The sequence below is a fragment of the Chelonia mydas genome, chromosome 1, assembly GCF_015237465.2.
Source record: "Chelonia mydas isolate rCheMyd1 chromosome 1, rCheMyd1.pri.v2, whole genome shotgun sequence".
NCBI lineage: Eukaryota > Metazoa > Chordata > Testudines > Cheloniidae > Chelonia > Chelonia mydas.
The window spans coordinates 224,130,667-224,143,691 of NC_057849.1; the positions used below are offsets into that span (position 1 = coordinate 224,130,667).

The 13,025-nt window shown below is 41.6% G+C and overlaps 1 protein-coding gene across 4 annotated transcripts in view; it reads right to left on the minus strand.

The window, feature by feature from the left end:
- Nucleotides 1-13,025, minus strand: part of FBLN1 (fibulin 1) — a 154,747-nt gene that overhangs the window by 36,311 nt on the left and 105,411 nt on the right. For 2 of the 4 annotated variants that reach the window (XM_043536636.1, XM_007058248.4), the window contains exon 15: nt 1,373-1,821. The exons of the other annotated variants lie outside the window; for them this stretch is intronic. In XM_043536636.1, the coding sequence (XP_043392571.1) occupies nt 1,467-1,821 (355 nt within the window). In that variant the 3' untranslated portion in view covers nt 1,373-1,466. Of the gene's footprint in view, nt 1-1,372; nt 1,822-13,025 lie in introns of those variants that run through there. 4 annotated transcript variants of the gene reach the window in all.

The following is a 13,025-nucleotide window of genomic DNA, read 5'->3' on the forward strand; positions in this document are numbered from 1 at the left end:
GAATTTGATCATCTGTGAGCTGCTTGGGATAAGCTTTACCTAAGGAAGCATGCAATACACTGGCTAAATGTTGTGATCATGCACTCATCTAGTCACTGGCTCACATTGGGGATATAAGTCTATAACTTACATGTAATAGTTACTTCTTCAGCTCAATTGGTCAAGGCTTGTGACACTGGTACTGGGGGTTCCAAATTCTTTTCCTACTGCTGATCTGTGGTGTGTGTATTTACGTGACAATGGGTTATTTTATGCTCACACAGATTATTCCTGACAGGAGCAATCTAGATAGGACAGGGATAATGCGAGGCCATGACTGAGCATTCATGTTAAAATATGTGGACAATGCCCCCAGGTCTGTACGTTTAATGTTTTATTCTGGCTAGCTCTGCAGAGTTAGTACAATGACTGGAGAATGAACTAGCGTCCCTGCTGGTTCATGCACTAGTAGAATTGCTAAATGAGTTCCAGTTGCATCCTCTTCATTATTGGTGATCATACAGAACTGAACATGAACCAGATTTAACCTTCAGAATCCAGGTTTGCTTTTCAGAGTTGCTAGCAAGGGAAAAAAAAAAAACCTCTTTACACTTGTAATGTTATCAGCTTTGATCTGGAAGCCAGAGAGAGAGAAAATTGATATGGAACCCAACAAAACATCTTTTCATTTTTTTTCTCTAGAGAAACTTCAGAATATTACCACTTGAGTAGGGAGGTGCTCACTGTTTGCTACTAACAAAATGCACTTATGAGATTGTTGCTGTTTTCCCACCATTAGTTTTGACTTGAATGGACGTTCCATGTGTGAAAGGATGAAACAGCCTTGAAAACTTTCATTTAGGGGGGTTCACTTTTGTATTATACTTAAAAACTAAGGGTCAGAGTCTCAGCTGGTGTAAATCAGACTCATTGGCTTCAACAGAGCTATGCTGATTTATATCAGCTGGGAATGAAGTCCTAAATTTTCAAAAGCGACTCCGTTTTTGAGTGCGTAACTTGAGACACCTTAAAGGGTTTTGAGTTTCAAAACATGTTAGCCACCTACTCTCTGAAAATCAGATGCCTTAAAGATGTTCCAATTTGGGCAGCCTTAACACAGATGCACCCCAAATCACCGGTGAGTTCTGGAACCAGATGTATCAGTCTGTGCATCTTCAGAAAGGTTCTAGTTGCACTGCTGTACAAAAGCTATCTATGTCCTCAATCCTTTGTGGGTAGAAATTGCACCGAAGGTCCCCTAGGAACCTCTATTTTGCCCCTTATATAATGATATATGCCATACATAAGAAACACTGCCCACACTGAGAAGTGATGGAGAAAAGTGGAGAACTGTAACAATGATAAATAAATTGTACGTGCAGCATGCAATAGATGAATTGACATTAAAACTTTATTAAAATTGAAGAAAAAAATAAAAAGCCACTGCCAGAGGGAAAAAATAGCCACCGATGCCTGCATGTTAGGGATCAAAGCTGTGCAGAAACAAAGACAAAAAGTTTGGCAATAAATGTGCTGACAGTTCCATGGCGGAAAAGTTGCATTTGAATGGTCAGAAGAAGGTCTCTGGGCTCTGTGATTTGCTGCTTCATGACCACAATACCACTGTAGTTGTTCACTTTTTTTGTGGTGAAAAAACCCTCCTCGTTCCCGCTGATGATGGACAGCAGAATTTTATCCCCAGGGACAGCATTGGAAGGGCCCATGCGGAAAATGTCGGTAGGTACTTGAATGTTGGTAGGAAAAGAGAGGTGATAGGAGGTTATTCTCAAAGGCAGGCTCTGGCACTCCTTATTTTCATTACAAGGCAAGCGCTCACAGCGACTGCAAGAAAAGTGAGAACACAAGACAAGAGGAGGATTAACGTACATTTAGCAAGCGTGGTAGCAAAAGGGGGAGCAGTGGGGGTGAGAAATGATATGCTGACTTGCGCACTGTATCCATTCTCCAGTATGACTGGCTCAATCATAATGCAAACAGACATTCATTAAATAAGTATGCACTTGTTTGTAGCTTGTGTTTTTAGGAGAGAGTTATACCACTTCTAGAAGAGTTGCTCTTTCCACACACCCGCTGATATGCTAAACTAGAATGGAGTCTGAGATACCTTACCATGGGTGAAATGTTATCAGAACTTAGCATCCAATTGTCTAGAATCCTCTTTAACAGAGTTTAGCTTCTTTCAAAAACAGTAGATTTTGTTTTGTGGTCTCATGTCTAGCAAACAAAGGCCTATATTTTCTCAAGTGACTAGTGAATTCGGGGTGCCCAAGTTCTTGAGATACCTTCTAGATCCCTGTTTTTATGAAAGTATCCACTCTCTAAAAATCAGACTCCTTTAAGGTTTCCCCATATTAAAAGAAAACCCGAAAGTCTCAAAAGTTGGAGGCACCCAAGATCACGTCTGTTAACCCATGGTAGTGCAGAGGAAGACTCCTGACCCTAACCATGACAATTAGGCCAATTTCCTTTGAAGAGGAACTTCTTCCAGAGCCTAGCAGGGTGATCACTGCTAACCTGTGTAACCAAGAGAACCAACTCAACTCAATGTAGAACACTTCTAAACAGGCACTGAAAACCAGACCTAATAGCCTCATTTCTCCAGCCCATGCCCTGGACCAATAAACCTCACACTTACAGACCTGACTCAAAAGGAAATATCAATGGGAAAAATCTCTGTACTTTGGTAGTAGTCTTCCAGCCCCTTGCTGACTGCTTTTTTTCTTCCCCCCTAACTCCCAGCCTCCATAACACACCACATCCACAAATCCATCTGACTGTGAATCTGCCAATCATGCCCACAACAAAATGCTGGCCAGAGTGGCAATGGATTGGCAGCCCTAGTCCCACCAGAGGCACTGTAAGTCATGCTCCCCGCAAAGGCAGCACTCTCTTTCCTTTCAGCTACTGAAATAAGTGAAGCTTCTCCTGTAAAATATGACAGATGGGTATGCACATTAACATTCATAGCTAATGGAGAACATTATCGTATGCTAACATGATTAATCAGAATCTGCATATGTCATCTGGTGGGTTTGGGAACTGTATTTTTACCATTAGAGATTCACCTAAAATGAAGGCTGGTTTGAAATTCAGACTAAAAATAGACCCAAACCACCAAGTTCAGTTCTGGATCTGAACTTCTCCATGTCCAGGATCTTAGGATCCAGGGTTTTGTTCCAGACCGCAATAGAGTGAGGGGAAAGACATGATATTCTGTTCTGGATATTTAACTTTCACAGCATTTGCGGTTGTTCAGATACATCAGTAAAGTTCAGGCTCATCTTATACACAGCCATTCATCAAGTAAAATTATATGTGACATTTGCTAAACTCAATGAGAAAATGAAATCCAGGTTTTGGGGTTTTTTGCTTTTAAGTAAGTTAACCCAGTGCGTTGCCATCAAAACATGCAAGTCATGTCCTGTCTATGCTTCCAAAGCTGATAAGAACTACATTAATTATTTGCAAAAAAATGTTGTTTGCAAGGGCTGCTCTCCACTGAAGGTTTGCTCAGGCATAAAAACATTACTTGCTTCCTGCCACGTCCCACTTGGTAAGAGATGTGACTCCATTTCCTCCACCATGATGCAACACATAGGCCCCTTACAGGCTCATAATGTGTCCAGATTATGTAAATCATAAGTCTCTGAGCAAGCCACACTATGCTTTTTTGCACATCACCAATGTGAGGTGGCCTTGTGCATTTTAGGGCCCTTTGAGTGTACCCAGATTGAATACCGTTGGCAGACTAATCATTTTTAAAAAGCAAGATCAAGAGCACTCTGGGTTCCTGTCAGAACACACAGTATAGTCATGTTCACAACAGGCCACGAACCTGTTGAACAAAGTGTGTTTAATTGTCTAAGACCTGAATCCTCAAAGACTTAATAATGATAAAGAATAATAATACCTAGCTCTTATGTACAGCTTTTCATCTTTGGAGCTCAAAAGGTGGTCAGTATCATTATCCCCATTTTGCGGGATTCCTCAGTTTATGGGGAAACTAAGACAGAGAGGGGAAAGTGTCTTGGCCAAGATCACCCAATAGGCTAGCGGTAGAACTTGTACGTGCTTAATTTTATTCATGTATGTAAAGAACAGGCGTAAGCTGAGGCCTAATTGTGCTTGACTGCTCTGATGATATTTAAGCTATATATTGGTTTTTGCATTTTTTCCATAGCATACAATTAATTTTACTTAAGAAAATTCATGGCATTTGTGTTTTTGTTTTTTGGAAATGTTGTTGTTAGAAAGATAAGATGCTGAGTATGAAATCATGGAAAATATTCCCGCATACAGATGGCTTTTTGGAAGCATTTGCAAATGCATGCGCACACAGAAAGATACAGGTGATCCACTCTTCTGCTAAAGTCAAATGAATTTTAAAATAAAAGTTCATGTGAAAAAAAAAGCCTATTGAAAAAGGACATTCTGCTGATTCTGAAATGTTATTTGTGGAGACATAGGTCTGTCGCTAGGAAGTTAGAATTATTTAAAATTCATGACCTTTTATCTTATAGTTTGGTGATCTACCCTCCACAGTGCACACTTCACTGTGGGTTTCGGGAATGTGTATTGATCCATCAAATAGCAGCAAAGAATAGTTAGCAAATATTATCGCATTCAAAGTACCAGAGTTCAATCTGGAGTCATGCCCCAAAATAACAGTAAACAATGAGTATCTAAATCCCAATGTACTTTCTAGGCCCAACGTTAAATTTTTCCCCTCTGCGGGTAGAAGAAAATCATACAGTAGGGAATTTAACAACCTAGTGATAACAAACGAGCAGACCAAGACCAGGGGTGTAGATCCAACTCTGTGGTATTGCACTATGGATTAGCTGGCCATCGTGTTACTGAATCCTGCTACCACTAAGTGTCGCTGTGGGTAAAAACACGAAGGAACCTATTTAAAGGAAGGGTTGGAGAAGGGGAGGGATCTGGATACCAGAGAAAAAATAAAACCTGGTATAGCAGAGCAAAAATAAAACTGCTTAGAGTGGAGCAGTTCTCAATAGCTCTTTATAATTCCTGCAAACCTCTGCAATCATGTTAGAACCATGGTCCTGAAAAAATAAACAAACAATTATTAAAATATTGCAAAAAAACTATGCCTGGATCCACGCATAATTATTTTAGAGCACTGTTTCAGATTTGTTTTTCTTTTAAAATGATATTACTCGACTTAATATTGATCACAAAGGATTACTGAGACCTTTGTTTTTGTGTGCAAAATATTGGTTCTTTAAAGAATAAACGCTCTGCCAAACAAAAAAGAGACTTCATTTTTAAGGAAATAATAAAGTATTCTATATCAGGACATTGTTAGAACAGAAATTGTTGTGATGTTCTTAGTTTCTGAGTCTGGCTTTCCCTTGATACAAAGGCTACTTATACAATTATGATGAAAAGATAATTATGTAATTATGAAAAGTACATAAAGTCCTCATGCACTGATGAGAGAGTATCCAGATCCTTTTGATGTAAGGCTTTGTACTCAGCAATGGATCTACGGCTCTGGAATTTATTCCACAAATAGAACCCATATCAATATGCTGAATGAAGGACCTAGTGATACAGCCAGTGCTGAAATTTGGCTCTGTGTTTGTGTGTTTATAGGGTGCATATCAATCTTTGCACTCAATAGAGGCATGTTAGAGTCCTCTACACAAGCATATTGCTATATCCTCATGTCTTCACTATTTGAGTTGGAAGAGTCACCAGACATTGGGCACGGTTTGACCAAGTGGGTAGACTCAGCTCAGAACAATACTAAAGAGCATAACATCAAAAAAACTTTTGCTTGTTTGTTTGGGTGGAGAGTTTGAAAGGGTGTTTATGCCAACCTTAGTTGAAATAACTTGGGTTCTTACTATCTGCCACTCTGTGTTCACTAGAGAGCTTATTTAAGAACAAAAGAATGGACATATTGGGTCAGACCAATGGTCCATCTAGCCCAGTATCCTGACTTCCAACAGTGGCAGGTGTCAGGACCTTCAAAGGGAATGAAGGGAATGGGGCAATTTATTGAATGGTCTATCCCCTGTCATCCAGTCCTAGCTTCTGACAGTCAAAGATTTAGGGACACAGAGCATGGGGCTGCGTCTCTGACAAGCTTGGTTAATAGCCATTGATGAACCTATCCTTGATGAATTTAGCTAATTCTTTTCTGAACCCATTTATACTTTTGGCCTTCACAACATCCTCTGGCAATGAGTTCTATAGGTTGACTGTGTGTGGTATGAAGTAGTACTTCCTTATGTTTGTTTGTAAACCTACAGCCTATTAAAGTGCACTCCATTTATAAGAACCAGTGATATAAGAATCAACTGCATATAGTGATTGAAACCACTGGGACGAAATCATTTCTATACTAACTAAAATACTCCACTTGTAAGAATCAACCATGTATAAGAATAAAATAATTCAGGACAGATGTGATTCTTAATAAAGGAGTGCACTGTAATTTCAGTGGGTGACACCTGGTTCTTGTGTTATGTAAAGGGGTAAAAAACACTTTCTTATTCACTTTCTCCACACCATTCATGATTTTATAGATCTCTATCATATCCCCCCTTTGTCATCTCTTTTCTATGATGAACAGTCCCAGTCTTTTTAATCTCTCCTCCTATGGAAGCTGTTCCATATTCCTTATAATTTTTGTTGCAATTCTGTCTTTTTTCAATTCTAATATATCTTTATGGAGATGGGGTGACCAGAACTACGTGCAATATCCAAGGTGTGGGCGTGCCATGGATTTATAAAGTAGCATCACGGCATTTTCTTATCTACCCCTTTCCAAACAGTTCCTAACATTGACAAGGGGTTTTTTTTGGACTGCCCCTGCACATTGTGGATAGTTCTCTGAAAACATCTGCTCAATGATTCCCAGATCTCTTCCTTGAGTGGTAACTGCTAATTTAGACCCCATTATTTTGTATGTGTAGTTGGGATCATAGGATTATGTGCATTATTTTGCATTTACTAACACTGAGTTGATAAATAACTCATTAGGTGAGTTGTTTCATAATAGCCAGATACATTAGAGCCAGATACATTTCATACATACATAATAGCCAGGTATATTAGAGAGCCAAATGCAGACTGGAAAAGCTTGTAATGTAATTAGAACGCAGGGCAAAGCATCAGAACACTTGAGTTCTATTTTCAGCTATGCCATGGGCTTGTTTGACCTTGTGCAAGACATTTAAACAAAGATTTTTCCCTGCTTGCTTTGTGCCTTTAAAGCATCAGTCATATCAAATCTGGCTTGCCCTGATTTTGATGCAAGACCTTGGGATGGGGAAGTTGTGTGTGTCTCAGAACATGCGTATGGTCAGCTCGTCCACCTAATGAAAGGTGTGAGTTACTGAGTCTTTAACAAGGATGTCCTTTCTCCAAAATGTCTGTTAGTCTTTGGAAGCAAATAAGTTTTTACAAAAGCAAACAGAAAACCAAAAACTTCTCAACAGTCTGATTAAAAAAGCCCTTCCATCTCACTTGCTCAGCTTTCAGCTTCCTGATTCTTGTGATGTTACAATAAATTGTTTCCAAAATTTCATAAACTTTATAAAAATAACTGTCACTTCCCTGCCTCATTCAGTGCACGGGCTAGACGGTGCTCACAGAATAATCAGCTATTCAATATTTTGTTTTCTCCCCACTGTTCAGTGTGTGGCCTTAGGCCTTATTTACTGCACGCTATTCAAACCCTGCTCTGAAGACAGAATTATTAATTCCCTCACGGGGTTTTTCTATAGCACTCATCACTATAATATCTGACAGGTTTCAGAGTAGCAGCCACGTTAGTCTGTACCCCCAAAAAGAACAGGAGTACTTGTGACACCTTAGAGACTAACAAATGTATTTAAGCGTAAGCTTTCGTGGGCTACAGCCCACTTCCATTTCCCCATGTTAAGTATCCTCACACCGTCTTGTCAACTGTCTAAATGGGCCATCTTGATCATCACTACAAAAGTATTTTTTCCTCCTGCTGATAATAGCTCATCTTAATTAATTAGCCTCTTACAGTTGGTATGGCAACTTCCACCTTTTCATGTTCTCAGTATGTTTGTGTGTGTGTATATATAATCTTCTTACTATATGTTCCATTCTATGCATCCGATGAAGTGGGCTGTAGCCCATGAAAGCTTATACGCAAATAAATTTGTTAGTCTCTAAGGTGAAACAAGTACTCTTGTTCTTTTTATAATATCTGAGTGCTTCACAAACATTAATATATCTTCAAAGCTCCCTTGTGTGGTGAGAGAGTGGTATTATTTCCATTTTACTTATGGGGAGCACAGAGAGATTCAAGAAAAAAAGTTTCCAGTAATTTTAGGTGCCCAATTTGAAATGACTAGTTTTGATTTTTCAAGGTACTTAGCATTATACTGTACTCCATGTGTTCAAAGCACAGCTCCCATTCACTTCAGATGCAGCTGTGAGTACGCAGCTGTTCTACAAATCAGACCCCAGGGTCTCTAGTCAGGCACTGAGAAAACAAAGGAACACACTATTAGTGACCCTGTGCAAAATGTTTAGTTTAAGAGCCTTGCCTAGCATCACATAGGAACTGTGGCAGAGGCAGGGATAGAATCCAGTACTCCATGGGATCTTTCAACTGCCTTCATTATGAGATCCTCTTTTCTCTTCCTCCAGAGTCCCCAGTCTTATTTATTTTACACCTTCTAACTTCTGCAAAAATGAGGCAGGGGTCCTACTGACAACTGCCTCCTTTATCTCACAACCCTGATTTATCCCCAGAGCAGGTCCATTCTGTGCACTTAATGAGGCAAGTGTCCTGTGGAAAAAACAGTATGTGATCATGTAATTAAAGACATAATTAGGGCTACATTTTAGTCACGGATATTTTTAGTAGGGCTGTCAAGCGATTAAAAAAATTAATCATGATTAATAGCGTGATTAATCACTCTGTTAATGATAGAATACCATTTATTTAAATATGTTTGGATGCTTTCTATATTTTCAAATATAATGATTTTGATTACAACACAGAATACAAAGTGTAGAGTGCTTATTTATATTTATTTTTTATTACAAATATTTGCACTGTAAAAAACAAAAGAAATGGTATATTTCAATTCACCTAATACAAGTAGTGTAGTGCAATCTCTTTATCATGAAAGTTGAACTTCTGTACAAAAAATAACCACATTCAAAAATAAAACAATGAAAAAACTTTAGAACCTATAAGTCCACTCAGTCCTACTTCAGCCAATCGCTCAGACAAACAAGTTTGGTTACAATTTGCAGGAGATAATGCTGCCCATGTCTTGCTTACAATGTCACCTGAAAGGGAGAACAGGCGTTCGCATTTACGTGCCAGATGCGCTAAAGATTCGTATGTCCCTTAATGCTTCAACCACCATTCCAGAATATATGCATCCATGCTGATGACGGGTTCTGCTCGATAATGATCCAAAGCAGAGTGGACCGACACATGTTCATTTTCATCATCTGAGTCAGTTGCCACCAGGAGAAAGTTGATTTTCTTTTTTGGTGGTTTGGGTTCTGTAGTTTCCGCATCGGAGTGTTGCTTTTTTAAGACATCTGAAAGAATGCTCCACACCTCGTCCCTCTCAGATTTTGGAAGGCACTTCAGATTCTTAAACCTTGAGTCGAGTGCTGTAGGTATCCTTCAAAAATCTCACATTGGGACCTTCTTTGCGTTTTGTCAAATCTGCTGTGAAAGTGTTCTTAAAGCAAACATGTGCTGGGTCATCATCTGAGACTGCTATAACATGAAATATATGGCAGAATGCGGGTAAAACAGAGCAGGAGACAAGGAGTTCAGTCACAAATTTAATTAACGCATTTTTTTTTAATTGAGCATAATCAGCATGGAAGCATGTCCTCTGCAATGGTGGCCAAAGCACGAAGGGGCACATGAATGTTTAGCATATCTGCCACATAAATACCTTGCAATGCCGGCTACAAAGGTGCCATGCGAAAGCCTGTTCTCACTTTCAGGTGATATTGTAAATAAAAAGCAGTCGGCAGTATTTCCCGTAAATGTAAACAAACTTCTTTGTCTTAGCGATTGGCTGAACAAGAAGTAGGATTAAGTGGACTTGTAGGCTCTGAAGTCTTACGTTGGTTTATTTTTGAGTGCAGTTATGTAATAAAAAAAATCTACATTTGTAAGTTACAGTTTCAGGATACAGTACTTGTATGAGGTGAATTGAAAAATACTATTATTTATCATTTTTACAGTGCAAATATTTGTAATAAAAATAATATAAAGTGAGCACTGTACACTTTGTACTGTGTTGTAATAGAATTCAATATATTTGAAAATGTAGAAAAAATCCATAAATATTTAATAAATTTCAATTGGTATTCTATTGTTTAACAGTGCGATTAATCGCATTTAATTTTTTAAATCACAGTTAATTTTTTTTGAGATAATCGCATGAGTTAACTGCAATAAATTGACAGCCCTAATTTTTAGTAAAATTCATGGACAGGTCACAGGCAGTAAAAAAAAAAAAAAAAAAAAAAAAATCACGGCCCATGACCAATCCATGACTTTTACTATATACCCCTGACTAAAACTTGGGAGGTGGAGCCTGAGGGAGGGCAGCCTGGGTGCTGGGGGGAGGGGGCGAGCAGCAGCACGTGGCCCAGGATTTCCGCTGGTGCAGGGGTTGAAGGAGGGGTTGGTGGGGCCGGCAGGCTTCCTATCTGGCTCCGCGCCTCCCTCCCCAACAGCAGCAGAGTTTGGGTGTGGGAGGGGGCAGGGGCCCGGGACGGTGAGCTCTGGGTCGTGCTTCCCTGGGGGCTCCCTGGAAGCGGTGACATCCCTCTCACTCAGCTGCTAGGGGCGGAGGCATGGCCACCTCTGCCTGCAGGCACCGCCCCTGCAGCTCCCAATTGGCTGCAGTTCCTGGCCAATGGGAGCTGCGAAGCCAGCGCTCTGGGCGGAGGCAGCGCACAGAGCTGCCTGGCCATGCCTCCGCCTAGCAGCTGAGCGAGGGGGATGTCGCTGCTTCTGGGGAACCCCCCAGGTAAGCGCTGCCCAGGACCCGCCTCATCTTGTCCCGGGCCCCAACCTCCTGCTCCCTCCCAACCTCTGCTGCTTCTAGGGTGAGGGGCGCAGTGGCCCGAGACTGCCCCAGCAGCAGCCAGTGCGACTGGTGCAGAGGCTGCCTGAGCTGCGCCAAGCCAAGCGCGTCAGCCCTACAGAAGTCATGGAGGTCACAGAATCCATGACTTCCATGACAAACCTGCAGCCTTACTCATAATGCCTATGCAACTTTCTTTCTGGAATTTCCTGATTTTTGGAATGCTTGGCTTTGCAACCTTAATAATGGTCTTTTAATGAGGTTTTTTGTGGCAATTTCCTAGGTTTTTAGAAAAGCAAATTGAAAAAATAAATTCCATCGTGTGGTATCATACTGACACCCGCATGGTTCATCTGCAAGTTGGGACCCTTTATATCCACCCCACAGACCTCTGTCACTTCAGCTTATAGAGTAACTGATGGCAGTAATACATTGTCATACTCTCTGGGGCCCAGCACTAGAGGGGGACGACACACAGACATTGGGTTTCACATACATTTGCTGACAGCAGGGGAATAAGACAAGACTCAGGGAACTTGGGTTCCATGCCAGACTCTGTAAAGGGGTTTGCTTTAGCAGGCTCAGATTCTTCTGCCTGTTTCCCACAAGTGTGACCCCCTCTGCCCTGTCCTTTCCAGCCTGTCCCAGCCCTGTCTATTCTCCACCCCCAGCTCTTTGTTCCAGTTCCATTCTCCTTTCCTGCCCAGTCTCAGTCTCCAGTCTTGAAGGCTTCTCATCTCAGTCCCACTCTCCTCAGTACTGGTGTTCCCTCTCTGGGCTTTCTGTCTGAATTTCACTCTGCCCCTCTGCATACCTAGTCCCAGTCTCACTGTTCAGCCAGCCCCATTCCCCCCCACCCAGTGGCTCACAGTCCTAGTCTCTCTTCCTGGGTTCCTCATCCAACCGCAGTCTCTTAGTCCTAGTTCTTTCCCAGTGATACTGGTTGCTCAATCCTGTAAACTCCTCATCTGATCCCAGGGCACCCCTGCCCACAGCCAACTGGATCCCAGTCCCACTCTTCCCCTACCCCCTCTATTTCCCTCACCAGCTTCCACTCCCAGTCTACACTCCACCTCCCCCTCAGTTTTCTTGCCTAACCAGTTCCAATCTCTTCCCCTCAGCTCCCAATCCCAGCCTCCCCTACTCTGCTCCCAGTCCCCACCTCACCCAGTCAGGTACAGTTTCTCTCCCTACACCTCTCCAGACTCCTTGTCCCAATCTGCTCTTTTGCCACCCCCCTCGATGAAGCTTCCCCCCCCCCACCACATTAGAATCAGATAGCTTCCTTCTCCGTGCCACCTTGGCATGAGTGTGTATGCAGGGGGTGTGTGTGCAAGGGGTCATTGAGAGCACAGCAGATACAAGCTCCTTGCTCTCAGTTCAAGTCCCACCTCACCCCAGAGCAGTTGGGAACAGTCATTACAGGGTAAGACCTTCTGAGCCTCCAGCTGTAGCCCTGGGCTGGAGCATGCTCAGCCATCTGTAGGGATAGAGCAAGCAGAATCTGGTCAGCACTAACTGCTCAGAGGGGATGGAGCATGCTCAGTGAGGATGGAATCTTCAGAGATTTTAGCTGCTAAAAATCAAAGACAACACTACTGAGCACGTGTGAACTGCAAGTTTTCAAAGGCTTATAACTTGGCCAAATTCGGGTGGATTCTCATGGGGATAGTAAAAGGCACATCCCTGACACATTTCAAGTCCCTGCTCCAAAGCATGGTAGTGCTCGAGCTGTTCAAAGAAAAGGTCGGACTTGTTGGTTTTTTTTTTTAAACGCAGTCAAACAATGATTTCTCCCCCTCTCCTTTTACATGGAAACAGCTGAACCATTTTGACTGAAACTGCCTCACACTGAAGGTTTTGGAAAGATGCCTGGCATGGCAAATTTTAGCCCAAAGAGTTAAAGTTTGACAAAGTTATAAACAACTGAAAAAAAGT